Below are 23,276 nucleotides of genomic sequence, written 5' to 3'. Positions count from 1 at the left end.
AAAAGCAAATACCACAGCAACCATTTATTCAGCCTAAAGTTTTAACAATTTACAAGTACAAGGCCAAGACTAAAACAGTACACACAAAGATACTTCAATTATTATACTGAGTACTAAAAGTTTGTTAGCTAGCTGGTTCTAGTCATGCCTTTTCTGAAGCGTAGCAGTAGCCTGAACAGGCAGAACACATACCAAGTGTCTAGGAGAGCTGAGCCAGACAATGCTGAGCGACCTAAAGGAATGATCCGATGCCATGTCAAGCTACTGGATGACACAGACTTTATCTGTGATGTGGATGTAAGTGCTAGCTAGCTGCAGTATATAAACTAGATGTAGATTTAGTTAGCTTGCAATGTTGGTAATGCCCAGGTTTACTGTGTGTAGATGTAGAGTGGTGGATGGCTAAGACTCTGTAGATGGTAGAAGAGTGGTGGATGGCTATTAAAGACTCTGTCTTTTCTGGTATATAGATATATAGCTGTAGTTCAGAACCACTAAAAACACCATGTGGCATTGTAATAGATGTGGCATTGTAATAGCTTGCACATGTACCTCAGTCCAAACATGCTATAAAATGTAGCTGTGAACAGTTCTCCACGGCCCGGATATTCATCGTATTAATCACAGTGCCACTCAACGATAAATCGTATTGTATGCAGCTAGTCTTACAAAATTCTGAATGTACAGAAAAAGTAATGTGTAAATGGCCTAGGATGCAGTGGCATTGGCAAAGTTATTAACACGTGGTTCTTCAGTTAATTATTGGTGGTAATTGACTGCAGTTGTTTAGCTCGTTACGGTACATAATTTCTACAAGCACTTGATAACTGAGCTGAACAGTTACCACCGGATGTTGCCTGATATCTATCTACCTCTGTTATACGGGTACTTTACTAGTCAATAGTGATAGGTTAACTACCAGTAATAGTATATTATGCGATATTCGTGGAGGCAAATGTGTTCTTGTTTTTCGCCATTGAATAGCTCTTGTTTATGTCCTATTGACAGAGAGAAGTGTTTTCCCTAAAGCACCTTGTGTGTGCACTGTGAACACACCATTGACCATTTTTGATGAAACTGTCACTTAGGTGATGTAGGTTAGGAAGTTGCCTCAGGCAAAAGGATGTCCTGTAGAAGCACTCATTGTAGTACTCCAAGCGGAATTTATCTTAGCCTGCTGTAGCTACATAATTAATTGTAGGCAAATCTGCAAGGGATAGTGATTTATGAGTTTTCGCTCCATATTTGTCCTATCTAATGTGTTGTTCAAGGGTGGAGTTCTTTGTTGTTTGCAAGGTGAAGCCGCCTGTACATTAGCTTAGTTGTCGGCATGTGACTATGTATTCTGCTATGTGTCCATCAGCTTCAATTAACTATAGTAAAAGCTCTAACTGCTGCTTAAAACTACACCATCGTCCATTTTAGGCTGGGATAACTAGCTTTTGCCAAGTGAACTTGTAGCTCTGCTCCAACCCATTGCCATGTAGCAGTTGCATGGATACCACTTTGGTTATCAATTTACCATTGTCTTCACTCAGTGAAAATTCTTAATGCATTGACATCTGCCCTTTGAACTTTCCTTTGATGTTCTATCAGTGTACATCTTGTACTTTATCTGCAATCTAATGTGCCTAGGTGCTCATTGTAGGCGCCTCTTGCATAGATGGCATTGGATGTAATCCTTCAGCTTGGTCAACTGATAGTGTCAGAAATTCTCATTTCCCCTAATTTCCCATACCATACATTATATATCATCCGGACCACATTAATACAAGTTTCACCAATTAACAAGTTGTCATTAATGTCTTCCTTTTGTGAATCCCAACAAAGAGTCCTTACAAAACGACTCTTACAAAATAGTGGGGCCTCCGAGTAAAGAACACACTGTCATTTGGAAGAGTGACATTGCTGTAAAAGCCATCCATATTAGATTGTGCCATGAAAACAGTATCCAAATTTTGTTTCATTAATTTCCTACATTGTAATTGTAGGAGTCTTCTTGTGTAGTACAGTGTATCCTAGGATTTGTAAATAAGTATAATGTTTTGTTACATACAGAAACAGAGTCATGGAGATGTTCTGCTGGATGAGGTCTTCAAACACCTCGATCTAGCGGAGAGGGACTACTTCGGTGTGGCCTACAAAGACTCAGATGTCATGGTAAGTGTGTGCATACGCGTTTTGTCTGCCATTTAAGATTGTAATAATTATATCGTCTCATTTCAATTGTCTCAAACTATCCGGTGTCCTGAATATGCATACATGTATATAGCACCGAAGCTGAAAGCCTCTGTCATAATGGTAGTAGTCAACATTATTGATTAATGGTACCTAGCTTGTGTGTGTTTACACAGTAGCCAGCTTTCAGTTCTAGTAGTGTCTTTGAAAAAAAAATTTAAATTCAAAATCAGTGCTGATCGAGGTCGTTTGAGAGCCCCTTAATTGCTATTCTTTCAGTTTTTTTGTTGTTTTGGCTTTTGGCACTGAAAACAATATTAATAGTGGGTTTTAAATTTACCTTCAACCCTGGGTTGCATTATGGTTGTGGAATTATGTAGATCATCCTCCACACACTTAGAAATCAATATCTAAGTAGTTCTTGTTAACTGATAATTTCCCATATTGAATTTCTTCCTAAAATTTCTTCTTAAAAGTGATTAAAAGTAAATATGAAACGACCCTATTACAGGAAACTGCTGAATTGTCAAATAACAAAGGCAGAGATCGTGCGCACATGCACGTACATGTCGGTATTATATTCAATTGTGTGTGTGCAGAACACAAGCATGCATGATGATCTAAGTATGACCTTTACAGTATGACCTTTACACGTGCGGAATAGATTATATGTACAAAATATTTGCCTTCATTGCTAATCAGAATTTTTACCTGTGCATTGTATCTAGGCAACAGAAACGAACGTGTTAGTGTATTTGGCATGTCATTCGTCAAATTTAGTCTCCATGTAGATCAATTGATAAGTGTTAATATACACTTATCAATTATACACACTAACCGGCTTGGAACCTACAATGTATGTTTCAGTGGTACGTATTACACTGGCTACCTAGGTGAATTATTGAGTGCTTGCATGTGCAATGGCGTTGTGACTGTGTAAAACCTGTTTCAGCAATAAGCAAACTGTTTCTGTGCCGATTATTGGCACTAACAAGTATTAATTGTTGTACATTAGGCTCTTAATTATTAACATGTTACATGTAGAATAGTTATGTCTTTCTTTTGACTGAATTAAGTGCTTAATTACGCAAAGTGTACGTATTATTTTATGTTCCTCTGTTTTATGTATGTGCCACATGTCCAATGGCACAACAGTGCTCACAGCTGAGCCAATCAGCCGCCCACCTGTGTGTGTGTGTTGCTAGACAACTGTTCAATGAGCCATAGCCTCTACCTGTTGCATAAGGTAGACCATACAAAAGACATAGTTTATCCCCGCTATGCTCACTAGGTCTAGGAGACCATCATGATATGGAAACCACAAAAATGATACATGTACATGTATGCGGACAAGCTTCATTGTACATAATTATTGTGATTCCGTTTGTTGTGGTTAAATTTGAAGCTCTGTTCAGATTACACACATTCCAATACCCCTTGCCACCCTAATAACAAGTACACAACACTTCCTTGATTATGTTGCAATGTGTTCACCCATCTCTCTCTGTGCAGTCAGCTTCTAAGAATGTGTTTACTAATACCTATAGATTGGCTTTAGCAACAACAATACTCCTATCTTGTGTTGATTCATTATAGATCTATAATTCTACAGAAATGGGTAGACCCAGCAAAGCTCCTGAAGAAGCAGTTCAAGGGTAAGTTTGAACATGTACATGTAGTTTCTTGTGCAGTACATGTAACGTACTTCATACATTGCAGGTACATACCCTTTTTTAAATCACTTACTCTCATGGTAGTCATGATAGTCATGTGTATGTAGTTCATTGTATAGGCATTATTTACGAAACCATGGTTATGAAAACCACAATCTCTTCCAGTACTGTATGTTTGCACAACTTGGTTAGCACACTTGTGGCTTTGTAAGTGCATGTGACTCGATCCTGTTTCCCTAGTAATAGGAATATTAGCGCAGCAAAGTCCCTGTTAGTACTTAGCAACAGTGACTCGATCATGTCCTTTATGTGAAATGCCCCTTTGTGCCTTTGTGCTCTTATGGCCTTGTAGCTGGTAGATCAAGCTCCTGTTTTTACGTCTGGGTATGACAAAACGTTTGTATTGGTTACGTACCATACAGGTGTACCTCCTAGGGAAGGGCCCCTGTTGTAGGGTGCACTTATAGTGCCTTAGGTTCCCGGGCAATTAAACACAGCTAGGTCTCCTTGGTTACCTCTCTTCGCTAGGGGAAGGGGCCCTTTGTAAGAATGTGTAGGGTAAACGAGAGCATAAATCAAAGACTTGTCTTGGCACTAGCTGATAACTGCAGCCACATCATTCATGTACACAGTGCTTCATTAACTTAAGTGGCAATTTTGAAGGGCTTCAATTATTAATGGCATGTCATTTTGATCATGCTTGAATGAAATCTCAGTTTGATTTAAGTCCACCAAGAGTACGGTCCTAACGTGCTCTTTGTGGGAGCACAGTGTGTGTCTGTACTAGTGTTTACTAAATTAATGGCCTCTAATCGGGTGTTAGCATTCCTTAGTGGCCTGGAGTCATGGCTGTGTGTGTGTGTGTGGGTGTGGGTGTGTGTGTGTGTGTGTGTGTGTGTGTGTGGGTGTGTGTGTACAGAGGAGGTACGACAGGCACGGTGTAGCTCGGACTACATATTCTGAAATCGTCTGTTGTGATTGCCACTTGTAGAAGATTGTAGATTCTTTTGTAGCTAAAATCCAAGGTATCAGCAGGTATTTTGTGATCTACGGTAGTAGTTCCTCAAGATTACAATGTCTACATGCCTAAAAAAAGTACCGTTATCAGTATAATTATGGAACTGACAGTCCATTCAAATTTGCTTTTTTATATATGTACATGCTACTGAAATAGTATCTCAGAATGTATTACCTGACACTGTTGTATCTATCTGCGTGATGATATGTATGGCTTTCAAATGACATCAAAGGAACCCTAAACTAATTATATTAGCCTGGTGTTGTCAAGAGCCACATGTAACACATACAACTGTATGCCCCAGTGCATGGTCCCAGTGTTCAATATTGTCGTCACCATATTTACCACATCGTCTCTATGCCAGGTTGTTGATGGATGGGCTGAGCCCGCCTCTTGTTAATAGCTGGGATGGGAATAATGTTTTGTGTTTACTGTGCTTGTCCCTTCCTATACCCACCAGGAAGCACACACACACACAACAAAGTCAATGCATTGCATGCGATGCCTTAACTAACAGGTACTGCCTAAGAGTCTCTTTCAGAAATGCATGACCCAATTACATGCACTGGTTCCATAATGGTAAGTAAATTAATTGCATGAAGGAGTCAGCTTTTGTTGTTAGCTACTCTGGCATTGTACATGCATAAAAAATTGCCTGAAATTCACTACAATTGTATGGATCACATGTTGCCTCTTGAAGCTGAAAGGCTTATAGCCAATAATTGCCCTGCTTAAGGGTATCCTTCTTGGAACCCGGGAGTTGTGTGCCAAAAACAGGGAGATTATGAGTGGGGTGGCACAGTGGTAGCCATGTTGGGTTTGTCTGTGAACTGTTTGTTGCTACTGTCTGATCATTTGTTGAGGATAAATGTTCAGAGCTATATACCTGTATAGGCCTGTATGAGGGGGAGGGGGGGGGGCGTTGTGTCCGTATTTGTATGTAAATTGTCTTGGCTACCTTATCATTTGAAGCCCATCATTTTTAGCTCCGTATACAGTTGAAAGTGAACAAAGTTTTTGCTAATAGCTATGATCAGCTGCTATATAATCAATAAGTTCATATCATATCGACATGCGTGCACGAATCACTACAAGCTCCATGCATTGGTCCTGCAAATTTCATTTCCAATCATGTGATAACGTCCAGGCCAATTCCCTGAACTTGTAGTGATTTGTGTTTTAATACATGTCAGACCTTCTCTGACAGTTCCTTTTCACATGACAGCCTTAATTATCACATGTCCCCAACCACCAATCCATCCCCACTCACCCTAACCCCCCTCCCCCCCCCCCCACACACACACAGGTGTCCACACAATGTTGGTTGAGTTCCGTGTGAAGTTCTACATGCCTGACCCGGGCAGTCTCCACGAGGAGGTCACTCGATACCAGTTTTACCTTCAGGTCAAGAAAGATCTCTACACTACAAGGTATGGCGCTTGTTCCTGTCCGCGAATATACATGTACATATGTTTTCGGAGGTATAGATCTATTATAGCTTTTAGAAGCCAGGTGTGCTCTGTTGTAGTATCCAAAATGTCTAACCTCTGCTACATGTATAGTGGGTCCATGCAGTATAGGTCTAGAGCTTTATACATGTGGGTCACCGACAGATCTATAGTGGGTCCATGCAGTATAGGTCTAGAGCTTTATACATGTGGGACCGACAGATCTGCGTGACTGTGCTGAATGCCTGGTTTTTAATTTAATAAAGCTCTCCTTAAATACCACTAGACCACAGACCAGCTGTGCATGAACACTTTGAGTCATTGCAACTGATAATTTTCCAACCCCCCTTCGCCACACGCACACACACACACGCACACACACACACTCCCACACACATACACACACACACACACACACACACACACACACACACTCCCACACAACACACACACACACACACACACACACACACACACACACACACACACACACACACACACAGACTTCCCTGCTCGTTTGAGAGTGCCTGCCTACTGGGCTCCTACATTATGCAAGGTAAAGAAACTGTTCTGTACACTCAAAATTGTATCTTGAACTCCAAATACCTTAAGCTTGTGTTAGTATAGTTATATCAATACCATAATGCTGGCTATAGGGACTAGCTGACATTGAAATTGTACCTGTATCAAAGCTTGCAAGGCAATAATAATTATAGTTAAAGATCAACCTGGCATCAACTATCATAATTATTCAAGACACCCATGCAGAGCCTGTTTGGATGTGCCTGAGTTTATTTTCAGTATGCATTGGTGACCAGTATTTTTTGAACAAATATTTCCGTGTATTACACATTTGGGATTAGTGTAAGCTGTTATTGTAAACTGCCAAGCTGTTATTCAATCAACAGCTACCCACTTGTGTTGACTAGAGTGTGTTTGAACTGGCGCTGTTGTTGTGGTAACGTATGTGGCTTTGTTTTCATAATTATGCACAGATACCCGGTAGTTTTCTTTAAAGGTGTCTGCATGCGCTTCAGATGCTAGCAAGTCAGTTTTCAAGGGCTGTAATGTGATCTTAACAAACAGAACATAGTTCTTTTATATATAGTAATTATGACCACAATAGAAGCAAGCACTGGGCAAGTGGCCTTTAGTGTGTATGTGTAGAATGGTGTAGGTAACCTGTTATTACTTACATTTTCAGTGAAGTATGCTAGCAAGTCAGTTTTCAAGAGTGACTTAACAAGCGGAACATAGTTCCTAATTGACCACAATAGAAGCAAGCATTTTACAACTGAATAGGCAAGAGGCCTTAGTGCCTTGAGTGCGCCTTTAGTGCCTTGAGTGCCTTGAGTGCCTTGAGTGCCTTGAGTGCCTTGAGTGTAGTTGTGCAGGTAACCCAGGAGTGATCTTAACAAGCGGAACATAGTCCCTAATTGTGACTATAACATACAATGAATAGGCCTTTAGTGTGTATGTGTAGAATGGTGTAGGTAACCTGTTCTGGTCACTTTAGCATGACATTTGCCCGAACACAACTGTAAGTCTTAATTGTGCCAAGTAGGCTGCATGTATAGTGTTACCATAAACGTGTAGCTAGCTGCTTGTTTTGTGTATCAAAGCTCATTATGAGTGGCATTAGACTCAATATGAAGTTATAAACATAAAGTGTTATGTGATGGTCAGCATACATCAATTTAATTTATGCCTGTGTGGTCGCTTTGATTTCCAAATTATCTGCACACTTGTTACTGTTATGTTTTGCCATGTGCTGAATGTTTGTTGTCAGGCTGGATACGTAGGAATGCTTAGAGCTGTTTATAAGCCTCTCAGTAACTAGATACTCCCTAGCTGTCATACGTACATTGATTGAGTCACTGTTTAAAAAGGCTTCGAAACTTAGCACATGCATACACATCCAACCCCCCCCCCCCACACACAGCTCAACTGGGTGACTACGACCCAGATAAACATGCTCCTGGCTACGTTGCTGACTTCCACCTGATACCGAAACAGACTCACGACATGGACGACAGGATTTCACAGCTTCACCAATCACTAGCGGGCAAGACTAGTGCTGAGTCAGAGTTCATGTTCTTATCCTACTCCAAAAGGTATTAAATACATCGTATCTGCATGAGTACAGTATTGAACGTTTGTAGCCTCATGCTCTCTAACAATGTGTGTGTAAGATCAGTGTATACAATAACAAGTATATTAATATTACTGTTTCATTTTGATGATGTTTTTGTGTATCCTAACTCGATCTACGCCCATCACACAGTACTTAACTTCTTCATTATTTCCCTTCATGCAGCCTTGATTTCTATGGTGTTGAGTTGTTCCCTGCCAAGGACCATCACGGAGTAGACTTGGGCCTGGGTATCACTGGTAATGGACTCTCTGTCTTTAAGAGCAGGATTCTCATCACCACCTTCTCTTGGTAAGTCGCCATACTTCATGAACTATAGACCTTCTTGGAGCAAATACATGTACATATAAACCCCTGCTCTGATACAACAACCCTATGTTGTTTTAATAATTGTGTATTGTTATTAATTTGTAAAAGCAGGCTTGCAGAGAGTTGTTGCGTTAATATAACTTTATAGCTCAAAGAACGTGGATCAAGGTATATATATCCCTTTCCACAGTTGTATACGATCATAAATCCCGACAAAAGTGAATGAATGAGCGCTGACGTTTCTGGAGTATTGACACACATACCCTCCCCCTCCTGATAATGTATAGTTATGCACAGAAGGCTTTTGTTGTTGTTTCCTAGGAATGTTGCATGCACGTGTTGTTGTTGGTGCTTGGGAATGGAATGTATATGCTAATTATTATTGTTACGTTGTCTTAGCACTTCGTTCGTACATGCATGCAACAATTCAGTGTAAGAGCGAACTATCTGCGTACTTGTACAGTGGTACCAGTAACTGTCAGGTTGCAGGCAGGAAATGTTAATTTTGTGTGGTTTACATTACCCAACACTTACTCAACACACGAGTACTCCAGGCTTGTGGACAATTACATGCGTAGCTGTTGTTGCACGCATATTCTCATTGCTGTACAGTATGGGTTTTGTTCTCTAGCTATTAATAGCAAGTCATCATCTCACGGCCGGCCTTCATATTTTTACGATCGTAAATTAAATACTCAAAAATGGCTCGCTCTATCGATAATGCATTATGGTATTGTGAAATTTTATGTAGTTGTGCATGCAAAGTGAGAAACTTTAATTAGGATGCAATGACTGGTTTTGGGGGAATGTATGCTATGCTTTTAATGTTTGCAGCTTCACTTTGTTCATGGCGAGTAATGGTTTCTTTCTGAGAAGTGTTGAGCGAATTACATGTACCTACTATAGCAAGCATGCAAATTGGTCAGGTTGTTAGGTGTCATTTTATCTGGGTTACGTTACCAAACACTTGCATGCTCACTTTACACCGTAAGGTTTCTTTTTGAGTTAGCTGCTACATGCACATGTATGTGGTTGTATTACTTGCTTTATTGTGTTAATTGTGACAAACAAGAGTATCACCAAAAGTATCCGAGCCTGTATTATAATGCATATAATTATACAATAACAATAACATGCACATACAATTATTATGTCTATAAGCTAGAGGTTTTTGACTGCAATACTTGTGTACCCCATTACAAGACTTAGAATTGAAGTACATATTTATAATCTTTGCATAGGTTACATGTGCAGAAGATCACATACAAGAGGAAAAGGTTCTACATTGAGTTACGGTCTGAGAATGGGAGCCGCCAGCCCAACACAGTGGGGTTTCACATGGACAGTTATGACGGCTGCAAACAATTGTGGAAAAGCTGCATTGAGTACAATGCTTTTTTCAGGTGAGCTAGGCTGTGCATTGTTACTGTGTTAACAGGCTCATGCATGCATGGTAGAGTCGTCACTCATACATTGGGTTTAATTTACAAGTACCCTTTTTTAGGTAAAGGTCATTGTCATAAGATATGCAAACTATGATATTGTAAAGCGTTTGCATGCTGTACATGTACATGTATGTAGCCCAGATATCTCATATCAATGGACGATACTTATCTCTTTGTCCCCCCCCTCCCACACAGAGTATCTGATGTGCGTGCCCCGCCCCCTGCCCGCACATACAGTTTCCTACGTCGTCCCACATTCTTGAGGGAGCGGATGGAGCCACACCCACTGAACGAACTACGGGAAACTGCTCTGGAGCGATCTAAGAGCCTCAGGGTGTTCAGGTTGGTATAGCCATCCATGTTCATAGCCACACTCATCACTTTGATTCTTGCATCATCATGCTTTAGCTAACATACACACTTTTATTTTTATCACAGGCAACGGGATAGATTATCAAAGAAGTCACCTCAACCAGCAGGTGAGCCTCTAATAATCATTGCACTACAGTGCACGTATTTATGCACTTTCATTTTACCAGCTGCTTTAGTATCCTAAACAAAACACCCACCCTTCTTTTCGCGCAATAGTTTTTCCGCTATGTATATATAATATTATACGTGGAAACATGGACTAGTAGAATTAGTGGGGTGCATTTTAGGAGGTAGTGTATGAATGTGGCCATGCACCAAATTTGAGGTATTATTTTCAGCTTTCCCTTTACATGACACTCGTGAGACTCGCACAGATCTTGTATACTCAGGCATGCAATAGTAGTAGTAGTACGTACACAATGGCATACTTTCCTTGTCACTTGCTCCATGCGCTCGATCTCACGTATGTACAGAGTTTGAAGATGTCCAAAGCAGTAGTGTGAGAAGAGCCCAGAGTCTGGGTCGTGGTGAGACACGTCGGCCTGTGGTGGTCAGGAGAACACAGATGTCCCCTTCCGATGACGAGGACTATGAGGAGTGAGTGCATTGTATTCTAACTATAATCCTGAATAGGTCTGTGAAAGTATTTGGATTGGTCAAATAAATCTGTTGTACACAATGTTAAAATTAATTCACTGGCGGTTCCGAAATAAGTAAATCAACGTAAATGGTACTCACTCTCACCCCCTTCCCCCTCACACACACCATGCAGTATTGGCTTTCCTGGAGTGGCTATTTCTAACGACCTCAGTGGCCAGTTCTCTCTTGTACCAGAACCTAATACACGCATCTCCCCAAACTTCACCTCCAATTACAGACGTATGAGCAACAACGACAACGCGGTGAGCTTTTGATCTATATAATAATAATTCTAGTATCCAATATCAGAGGAGGTATGACATCCGCGTATCATCCGCGTTTCCTTTGACACGCGGATGTCGTACCTCCTCTGATCCAATATATATATATTTATGTCATGTGAAAGTCATGTGATATCTTGCATGATCCACAGCCAACAGAATACTACGACGAGCAAGTGGCAGCTGAAGAGGAGGCTGGACAGGTGAGTCTCTATACGTTTGAGTCCGTTATTGCGATAAGTCTCCCATCTTGAGCAGTTGCTAGTAAATCCTCTTTCCCTCATTCAATGTACACACTTGATTGAGTTTTCTAAACTAAGTGATCTTTACCTATTTTTTAGAAGTGCTCTATTTTTCTTTAGTAATGCGACGACAATAGTTCTTGGTATAGCTAGGATCGGCCATCATTCTTGTACGTTATTTTAACCTAAAAGACAGCTGGTAATATTTAGGTAGAGGCTCCAGTTATGTAGTTGTTGGCTCAATTTATACATCTATTTTGCAATAATAATTGACTAACTGATACTTGTGTAGGTGTGCATGGATGACTTGATGTCAGAGGGTCTGCTACTCATCAGGATGTTGGCTGACTCAGTGGGCAGATACGGGTTCATCTTCAGAGTGAGTTGCATGCACTGGGCACTGATAGACCTGCTGTACACTAATAGGTACTGTACATGTATATAATAGCTTTCCAGTTTGGTGATCTTAACCGAACATAGATGTATAAACACACTTGATTGAGTTTTCTAAACTAAATGATCTTTACCTACTATTTAGAAATACTCTATTGTTCTTTATTAATGCGATGATCTTTACCACGCAGGGTGGTGTTGATGAAAATGGTCCCGTTATGGTCACCAAGGTTACAGAGGGATCAGCAGTAAGTCAATAGATTAATAAGTGTACGTTTGAGCTCCCAATTAAAGTCAAAACAATAATAATATTATGTCCTTGAGGCCTAATGTATTGCAAACTGTATATGCTCGAATACCGTAATACGTAGTGCAGTGTGTCATGCACCTATTCCAAATCCCACCCCCTCCCCCTCCACAGTCGTCCCTATGTAACCCGCCACTAGAGGAGGGTGACCAGATCCTGTACATCAACGGCAAGACAGTGACAGAGCAGACCCACGATCGTCTCATTACTATGATAGCGACTAGTAGGGAACAGAGTTCAAGGTGGGCATTAGAATAGCCTAGGGTACATATTATACTGTCGGCTAAGTTTAATTCTATAAATGGGTTATTCCAGTATAGAGATGTTGTTAGCGTTCACCCTTGGGTGGGCAAAATGACAGAGGCTGAAAATAATTATTATAGCTAGCATAGTAATTATGTTGAATGGAAATTATTGGGCGTACGTAGACTTAGTTGTAGGTAGGGTTAAAACAGGTTTCACTGCATCTCTTCTGGGGATTGAATGTGTCAATATTATGACTGTTGTACGTGTTCCAGGAAACCATGTACATGTATCTGTTGTTTGTTGACTGCAAACTGTGTACCAGTTGTGTATTAATTATCACTCATATGTCCTCCTGTACTTATAGGGAGTTGGTCCTAATTGTGAAGCCTCGTAACCTGAACAGAATCAATCCGGCCCCGGCCAGTCTCTCTGAGTCGAAGCTCGATGACCCTGGATACATGCTCAGGGAGTCTCTGACAATACTCAAGGAGAGTCTGGTCAACGGAAGGTCACTGCTACACTATGATGTGAGGATGTGTGTGGTGTGGGGGCGGGGTGGGTTGGGTTGTGTCTAGACGCATGCGGAGGGAAATTCTCATTATTTATGGACTCAATTCTAAACTTGGTTGTGTGTCCTGGTTAAAAACGTTGTCCATATTTGAGTCCACATTTAGAGTATATTCCACTGTACTCCATTCTTGTTGTGTGGTAAGCACTAAATGTTTGTATCACCTGTAGAGACTGTATCGAAGAAAACCTGGAATGGCGGCCATAGCTAGCAAGCTACCTCACAACCTCAGCAAGAACAGATACAGAGACATCTCGGCCTGTGAGTGCTTGGTATCAGCCGGGTGTGTATATAGAGAGTGGGCCGTTCACCCAAACAGGCCAGATTACGTACATGTAACTAAACTGGAACTGTACATCTTTTTTTGTACATGTAAAAATTAATTCTGATATCGTACGTACATGGCAAGTGCATCCAATACAGTAATTAGTCCTCTATACCTACATGTAGATTCACACCTGCTGCACATAACACCTGCATGCCGTTATTGTATGTCCTCTCTGAGCATTAAATTGCTTTTAGGTTGGTTGGTTGGCAGAAGTTAAAAGTTGAAGTGCAGCAGTCAACCATGACGACTAATTGTAAAACATGTTTGTACACTGTGTGTGAATGAGATGGTCATGGATGGCTGCAATTCACTTCTGCCAACCAACCTGAAATCCTCTGTATGAGTAGCACACACTTTCAATGCTCTACTCTCTCTCTTCATTCAGATGATGAGACTCGAGTGCAGTTGAACGAGGGACCTGACTACGTTAATGCCAACAAGGTAGACCTGGAGATCTACACCACTGGACAGATCAACCACTACATAGCGGCTCAGGGCCCCATGCAACACACGTGCAAGGACTTCTGGCAGGTGAGTATATATTGTACTAATTGGTGGCGAGCATGGTAAACTGCATGGTGGGTGTTCTATTGTATGAGATGCACAGTGGTATTTATTTCATGGCATACCATGTTCCCCAGACCTTTACTCCCTAATTGTCTGGCATAACAAGCTCAAGTTACTGGCATCTATAATTTGTCTATTTTCGTGGGTATAGAGTAATTGTAGCAAAGAGGTTCATTTATCAGGATCGTGGAACAGAATGCGAGTGTTTTATCCACCTACACACGTTTAAGGATTTTTTTAATTTATTTTTTGCATTGTGTAAAGGGAGTCTAATTGGTAATTAGTAATTTTAAAATTGATATCCACTGCCCCTGTACATGTACGTGCATGTGTAGATACAATTCTGTAAATACATTTTTAAAAACTCACATTCTACAGTTCTATGGGGGTGCCCCAGTGTAGTTTTCCTACCCCACACCTCACACACCTCACACTCATCACAACACCTCACACACACCAGATGGTCTGGGAGCAGCACTCTACGCTGGTGGTGATGCTGACTGGCATTGTGGAGGAGGGTAAAGTGAGGTGCTGTAAGTATTGGCCAGACCTGGGCTGCAAACAGGAATACGGGAAATACGGTGTGACGAATCTGTCGGAACAGACCGATAGGGTGATTGTCACGAGACAGCTCAAGCTCAAGAATAGAATGGTGAGAGTCTTTTATGGAGATACATGTTGACACAAAAAATTCAACTCTGCCCGAAATCCCCTCCTCCCCCCTCTAGAGAGAACCTCTTGTCTTGTAGGGGTGTATTTGAGTGTTGTATGTGTTGTGCACATAACGTGGTTACAGCAGCAAAAGGAAGACCATGCTGCAATGATCTGCCTTGTGTAAGATACATGTGGTAACCATTGAGTGGGGGTAGAATGTCTGGTATGGCAGTATCTGCATGCCAACCGTAGGTATAATTATTTCCGGTGCATGGGAAATGCTGGCTCAAGCTCAAGCCACGTCTTGGAGGCCCTACCCTGTTGCTATAATTGGGCCCTGGTTGATCGGTATGCACTCATCTTGATACTATTGATTCGTGAAACCTGCTTAAAGGGAGTCACAGGTGTCCTGTAAAAAGCTTAGGGGACATCTTTATTGGACTAGCTTGCTGATAGGGTACATGCATGGCCAAAATAGAGATATTACACTAGCTGCATTACACTGCACATACTGCAGCCATCTCAGCCCTTGATGTACACACATTCATAGGGCGGGTATGCACGCTTCAATGCACAAGGTTAATTGTGGATTGTCTGAAGCATGCATTCTAGTTCACAGCCCCTTCCATAAAGAAGCTGCTAACTCCACACAGTGTAGCCAAGCGTATCTGTTCATTTTCATAGGTATTTGACCTCATTACAGTCTATCGACCTAAGCATGTGTGAGCGTTCCTATGTGCATTGTATTCTAAGTGTTTAGAGTGTTTCTAAGTGAAAACCCAATCGACTGTAAACCAACTATTTGCATACTGTCTGTTAACTGTCTACGTTTAGTGTACTTGCAATCCCCCAAGCTTGCCGCATAAATAAAGTGTGTATGCATCATGCTACAAGAGATCAAATGATTACCTATTGTCTTGTGTGAATGTTGCTATAGGGGAATTATTTCAAGCATGGAATAGGGTGAGAGTGTCAACTAGAGCTTGCCCTGCGAAGTTGATTCATTGATCGTGAATACAATTATTTGCTGACAGTTGCCCTTTCCTTCATTGCTTTCCATGCCCACAAATAAACATGTTAACTGCTTATGATGCAATCTTCAAAGTAATAGTTGTGGGCGTTTAACTGTATACATCTTTTTGAGCAACAGTCCAAGGTCCATCATTCCCGTAATTATGTAAATATTCAATGTTTAGCCGTCTATTGCGAGACATACACTGAGGATCTGGTGCTTTCATTACTAGAGCTGTTAGCTGGACAACACATCGGCTTTTCCATAATTATAGTAAATTCTCTGTGATGTATTTCTTATTGTTATCTACATGCATGTAGTCGATGAAAATGTTCCTTGAATTACAACATGTACTAAACTGAGTTGATATTGTGCTATATAGATCCACTGTTGTCATGACCCTAGCTGTGGTTGAAGAGTTGCTAAGGCCATTAAGCTGGTCCTGTCATATTTTTCACGTCCCCATTAATTGCTATAGGCTGTGTAAAGAACCTTATATAAACGCTCATGGATTGGGAATTAAGTTCCATGAGCCTGTGTCAGCTAGGTCTTAAGCTATGTATACAGATTTTTTAGTCCTTTGTTTAGCTGTAACCAATTTAAACCATCACACAACAGTTTAACAAACTGTGCAGAGTGATTGTGTGTGCAACCAAAGGCGTATCGACGCCCCAAAGGCTCGCCCTTGGTGCAATATTGACATGTGGCACATTGGAAAGGTCAATGTGCCATCATGTAGCTCTCAGGATGACCTTTCCAATGTGCCATCATGTAGCTCTCAGGATGACCTTTCCAATGTGCCATCATGTAGCTTTCAGGATGACCTTTCTAATATGCCATGTAGCTCTCAGGATGACCTTTCCAATGTGCCATCATGTAGCTTTCAGGATGACCTTTCTAATATGCCATGTAGCTCTCAGGATGACCTTTCCAATGTGCCATCATGTAGCTTTCAAGATGACCTTTCTAATGTGCCATGTAGCTCTCAGGATGACCTTTCCAATGTGCCGTAGCTTGTAGATGAGTGCGAGAATGCTTGTCATGTGATTATATATCCCTTGCACATTTTCTTAAGTGTTTGTTCCCCTTAATTATCCAATGAATATACATTATGTCTTTCCTAGACGGAAGGTGACCATGGCAGCATTTATAATGATAGTTATATCCTTTGAAGATGAAGTACACGCTTAATTTGTATCTGTACATAATGATACTAGTGTATAGTTAACCTACCATCACCGTGGCAATCCTTCATGATATTCACTGCTTCCAAAGTTGGGATATCTATTTATAGGAGCGGTATTTTCTCTTGCATGCAGTCAGCATCTAAGTAGCCCTGAATTTTAGTTCTTTGATGTACATACAGTGAATGTATTTGTCAGTTCGCTTGTTTATTTATCCATAATAGTGAATGTAATTGCATTTGTTTATTTATTTGTTTATCCATCAAATATCCCATGATTTGGTTCCAAACGCTGACATGCCTGCATGCATGAGATGAAATGGTACCTTAGATTACTAATACATGAGATTGCACTTGCACTGTACATGTACAAAATGACTCTACATGTAACACTGTACATGCAATACTTGATGTTTCCATGCAATGTAATATTTTTGTTGTACATGTTTATGAATGAGCGATGATTGATACCGCTGTGCATAGAAAACTATTCCTATCCTTGCGGCAATGCAATACCAGACTTTCATCATTATAGATTGGCTCTTATTGCTTATCATGTGACCTGCAGCCAATGACATTCATCAAATACAGTCATGTGACTGCACTTTAAATGTCTATTATTGTTTTATTACATGCATTTGTAGGTGCGTCATAGATTCATTCCATTCATTTTAGTAATTCAATATCAGACTTTCATCATTATTTCGCTGACACACATGTTGTACGTGGTTTGTATTTCTAGCTCTTCCCCTGGTTACATGCATGTCTCCTTGTGTACGAATGCATATCGGCACGCCCAAATAGCGTCTCTGAATTTAGTTGCTGTGTCTTTATTAAGTGTTAACCAATAAGGTGCGCATGCACAGGGGGTTTAAACACGTGTACATGTATAGCGCTCCTTCACATGCCTTGCTGAATTTCCTCAAGTAACACCTCATTAGAACTATGAATATCATTAATGGTAATCAGCACCCACCCGATTGATATCTGCACTCACATGATTGCGTGTACAGATTGCAGAAACCTAAGCCTATAATTACAGTCTAAAGTACAGTCATAATATTATGTTCTCAGCCATGATTAGTAATCGATCTAGATTTATTTTTAACATTTTTAGTACCGCATGCTGTAGAAGTTGCCACATGCCCTTGGGCTGCAAGTATCACACACACTTTCTAGTTTTACAATACATTACATCGTAACTGTACCCTCAGCAATGTCAACACCTAGCGTGTTTTAGGGATTGCTTAACACCTAGCGGCTAAGCCTGCGTTCTATTGATTGGTTCGTAACTCAGACTGTATTCATGCACTAGCTCACGAGTACAGTATAGTATGCTTTTATTACACTATTTGCATTGTGTTGGTCTCAGTATGTTGAGTTTGGGTTAGAAGGAGCCGATGAACTTGTTGAAAATCACATGTTGAGTTTAACCTTCATATTCTATTTCCTGTTCTTTTAGAATGTCGTTGGGCCACCGAAGATTCGTATTTACAAATCTAGCTTATTTTGTGTAAATTGAACAATGTAGAATATGTGGCTGCATGCATAGCTCAGTAGAGCATTTACCCCGTTCGTTGATCTTCATTGCGTAGCGGCAAAACGGATACGATAAATTTTTACCATAACGACCTTAACATTATGTGGAATGATCGTGAATGTATAAAAAACAGTGTTTTTTGTCGCCTTTGAAGATCGTTTACAAGTTTCAACTATAAGTACCCTATTATTTTTTCAACCACTGTCTCATTAGCATGCAGTTAAAGCAATCCATAAAAGTATCTAACAGCTCATTTTTGTGCCCATGCACAGTAGCATAGCCAGAGGGGGGCAGAGGGTGCTCCAGCACCCCCCTCTGGCATCAGACTCTGCTCCACAAGTTCCTTTTACTAACTAGTTGATATACTGAAGAGCTCGATCACCTCAAAACTCCACCTCCAACTAGCTAGCTCCACCTCCAAATATTCAGTGCATCCAGTGCACATGCGCAAAGCCAGACCAAGGTCCCCCACAGAGTTGCAGAGCAGCTATCACCATCATCATCATGTCACTCTTTGAGTATTTTCAGTTGAGCCCAGTTCACAGAGCAGCACTGCAATTGCAAGTGGTTTGCCACCCTGTTCTGCTAATTCACAAGCAGAACCTGGTTAGCAGCTGATTTAATTGTCACAACTCAAAACAATGCCGTACAGGACATCTTCAGATGAAGATGTGGCTAACCACCAGGCCTCAAAGCAGCAGTACCCTCATTTCTTTAGCCAGATTGCGTTAGAATCAATCTCAGAGCATGTAACAACCAAAATTTTCTGGGGGAGTGCCCCCAGACCCCCCCCCCCGTTGGGGCGTGTTTCACACCGCCAATGCACTCTGCGCACTGGTAATTCCGACGATTCATTCATCCAGCACCCCCCTCTCTCAAATCCTGGCTACGCCCCTGATGCATGCACACACACGAACACACCAATCACTCACTCTTCCCCTGCTGCATGCGCACGAGATAATAATGATGTGCTAATTAGCCTGTCTTAATTGGATTAGCCTTCATTATGTTTGCATCATTGCATTAGGTGGACTCCAAAAATAGCAACACAGCTAAGGGACTGGTATTCTTAGCCTGTCTGTCTAGCTTGCCACTTGAGACCACTAGTCTGCTCTCTTCAATGGTATCTGTGTGGCCACAGGCAATTAGTGGCACACCACAACCTGCATGTGGTTTGCTCAGATGTCCCTAGGGAGTTCGTGGTATTGTATACTGGTTTGCACCTGACACTCATGCATGGCCAATAAAACTGATCTAGCAAAAAAAAACCTGAAATAGAATTTTAACTATAAGCACATGCACCAGCTAGTTTAACTGGCAGCGAGCTTGCATGACGTACATTGTATGCTTAAGCACATGTTCAACCCCCATAATTAATCACCTTTTACTATAAAAAGTTAACCTGAGTTTGGGTCAGGTTTCCTTTATAGAAATGTACTGTCAAATTCATAGTACATGCATCACATACACGTTTCCTTGTTCGTTAACATGTTCAACCCCCATAATTAATCACCTTTTACTAAAGTTAATCTGAGTTTGGGTAAGGTTTCCTTTATAGAAATGTACTGCATTTTTTCAAATTCATAGTACATGCACACATACACGTTTCCTTGTTCGCTATAATCGTATTACATCGGTGTTAGGTGTTAAGTAATGTGCATCGTAATTTCTGTTACATAATCATTCTCATGGTAAGCGTGGATCATAACTATACGGATCAGTGCTCGATAACACTTTCTCTATAATGATATACCCGAAGGCATAGATTCATCCAGCTATGTAACAGTACTACATGTACTTCTACTATAGCTACAGTACTAACATGTTACTCTTTCTGTGATTATAGTGACTGTTTAATGTACAGTTTGAAAGTTCTACGGACTGAATTGTTAAAACATGACTTGTGCATTTCAAATAAACTTAATTAACTACTGGATGGAATCTCTACTCGTTGCATAGACTCTTGCATTTGACATGCCAGCAGATAACATTTTACTCTAAACACATGTTACTAGCTTTAGCCTCTAAACGGCCCAGCTGTATAAGAAACCATGGTAGTTGTAACCTCAGACACACTTCACCTGCATCAATTATTAGCTGGTATGTTTGGTGCCTTTTCATGGCTTGTGGCTCATGTATTAGCTAAAATGTGCTGCATTTTTTCAAATTCATAGTACATGCACACATACACGTTTCCTTGTTCACTATAATCGTATTATGTTAAGTGTTAAGTAATATTCATCGTATTTTCTGTTACATAACCATCCTCGCGGTGAGCGTGTAGTAATAGGATCAGTGCTCAATACTACACTTCCTCTATAATGTTTACCGTATAGCGGGTAATTTTCGTAAAAAATGCGTTCAACTCGAACACGGTGATTTTTGTGAGTAAAAATTTCATTTAACTTCATTGCCTGCTAGCTACATGTATTAACAACACCGGTTTTACAACATGTTACTCTTTCTGTAATGACAGTGTAATGTATTATAGAGTTTGTGAATTCTTGAATGCTGTAATTACTAACTGTTCACCACCTACCCTCTTCACACACAGAGTGGCGAGGAACGTAATGTGGTTCACATGCAGTACATCGACTGGCCAGACCATGGTGAGTATAATTATGTGTAACAACACTACTGCACTACTACATGTAACTGTACATGCGCAATGGGTTGGTTTATATATAGAACACTAGGCATAAGCAGGTGTGTAATTGTATCCAGCACAATGAGTGGTTAATACACAGAACACGAGACATAAACAGGTGTAATTGCATCGGTAACCCCAGACAAAGGGAAATTTAAGGTGCTTTGGAGAAAGATTGTGCTGTAAAGTTTCTGTAACTATGCCAGTTGTACAGTTACAGTTGTACCCTTATATGGAAGTAAGGCTACAAGCCCTGGCTGTGGTTGCGTTGCTTGCACACAGAACCCAACCATCAATCGAATTGTGGTCCACCGAGACTGTTAGTGGCTGAATATTAATTAAATATTGGTGATGAGTACTTGAATTAAGGTCAGCTATCTTGCTCATCTGACCACAGACAACCTGTGTGTGGGTGAGCTTAATTGCCTGAGGCAAACAACCGCTCTCAAGCGTTTATCATAAATTATAGTCCCATCACTGGATTATCCAACTGATGTATCTACGACAGAGTCAATGGCGGCGTGTCCCTTAAATGTGCCTGCGCAAAAATAGTTGTTACCATGACATTGTATACAATATACTGTATATCATAGTTGGTGCTCACATGCAGGTATCCCGGGTAGCAAGTTGGACTTCCTGAGGTTTGTTCAGAGCATGCGGACACTGAGGGGACAAGTGAAGGGACCAGTGGTTGTCCATTGCAGGTCAGTGTGTTTTCTATTAGCCAAGACACCGGCAGCTATATATATGTGTACCACTTGCTCTTCATCCACACGCAGTTTTTTTTGTCTGTTTCAAATATTGTAAACCCATTTGCAGTGCTGGAATTGGTCGTACTGGTGTGTTTATTCTCATGGAGACAGCCCTGTGCAAGATAGAAGTGTTGGAGCCCATATACCCTCTAGACGTAGTGCGGATCATGAGAGATCAACGAGGGATGCTTGTACAAACTCCTGTAAGGAAAATGGCCGTAAATATCACTATTTTAGCTATGTTATAAGTTAGAACATGGGCATGAGGTATCTATGTGTTATAGTGTCCCAAAGCTCAAGGGCTTTAGCTTGAGGGATGAGGGACACTATAACCATAGATACCGAATCATTAATTTTTTACCATGCAATCTTAGTGGATCCATGAGGTGGAATACCTTCTTTTCCTCACTTTGAGTTAATCATGCAATGGGTGCTTTCGCACGTGTGTCTGTAAATGTACATAAACTTATAAAGTGTGGTTGTTCAAGTGTGTTCGGAAATGCTATCAATGAGAGCATTATAATTATGCTTAGAATGGTGGGTATTTTATAACGGGCACTTCTTGTGAAAGAATGCTGCTTACTGTTTTCTGAATCAGCCTAATTAATAGTACTTCCAGTACAACACCTCTAATAATTATTTCTCTGATTAAATTGCACTCTACTTTCTCAGATCCAGTTCCAATTTGTCTGTGAGAGCATAGTCAAGGCATACGAAGGTAAGCTCCATTGCATGGTTTTACTTTGTTGTAAAAACTTGTCTTATAAAGTAATAAAATGCATGTGAAACCAAAATATTTAATAGTCACCCTGTTATTATAACCCGCTTCATGTATGCTATCAAATCAGGCTCAAGGTGATCATGCTACTTCTAAATGTAAACACTGTAATTTATGACTATAATAATAATTATTATTATGTATCTGTGTATAAATTATGTGTTTCTTTTTACGTAGATGACTACGTTGAAATTGAGATCCCTTCCTCGAGAGAAAAGAAGAACTCCACTCACCGCTCTCCTATGAGCTACACATAGTGAGGACTAACGGACAGTAACTCAAATCAATTTTTGTGTGCCACATTTTATACCCTTTTTCATCTGTCATTTTTTCGAAATTAACACTCATAATTATTATTATCTATTGTCAAAATTCAGTGAGTTTTTTTGTATTGTCAAGCATGCATTAATAATATTGAATAATATCGTGCAATAAAATTTAATGCATGCAATTAACGTACTCTATTATAAAAGAGTTATAGTTATACAATTGTCTACTACACATGCAAAATCCCTCATACCGTATAGCGCGAAATTTGCGAGGG

The 23,276-nt window shown here is 40.5% G+C and overlaps 1 protein-coding gene across 1 annotated transcript; it reads left to right on the top strand.

The window, feature by feature from the left end:
• The first annotated feature begins 3 nt into the window (after nucleotides 1–3).
• On the top strand, nucleotides 4–23,135 carry LOC135348045 (tyrosine-protein phosphatase non-receptor type 4-like). The gene is made up of 25 exons (XM_064546184.1): nucleotides 4–297; nucleotides 2,059–2,160; nucleotides 3,791–3,833; nucleotides 6,176–6,299; nucleotides 6,821–6,873; nucleotides 8,260–8,431; nucleotides 8,635–8,760; nucleotides 10,020–10,181; nucleotides 10,419–10,565; nucleotides 10,662–10,702; nucleotides 11,069–11,192; nucleotides 11,368–11,497; nucleotides 11,668–11,718; nucleotides 12,050–12,136; nucleotides 12,342–12,398; nucleotides 12,572–12,699; nucleotides 13,068–13,230; nucleotides 13,442–13,532; nucleotides 13,985–14,130; nucleotides 14,627–14,818; nucleotides 21,110–21,164; nucleotides 21,813–21,906; nucleotides 22,022–22,157; nucleotides 22,627–22,672; nucleotides 22,910–23,135. Exons 1-25 carry the CDS (start codon nucleotides 145–147, stop codon nucleotides 22,987–22,989), a joined length of 2,703 nt encoding a protein of 900 aa, XP_064402254.1. The 5' UTR covers nucleotides 4–144; the 3' UTR covers nucleotides 22,990–23,135.
• The last annotated feature ends 141 nt before the right edge of the window (nucleotides 23,136–23,276 follow it).

The sequence above is a fragment of the Halichondria panicea genome, chromosome 14, assembly GCF_963675165.1.
Source record: "Halichondria panicea chromosome 14, odHalPani1.1, whole genome shotgun sequence".
In the NCBI taxonomy this organism is placed as follows: domain Eukaryota; kingdom Metazoa; phylum Porifera; class Demospongiae; order Suberitida; family Halichondriidae; genus Halichondria; species Halichondria panicea.
The sequence above is the reverse complement of the archived record's forward strand: the minus strand, read 5'-3'. Positions and strand labels throughout refer to the sequence as shown.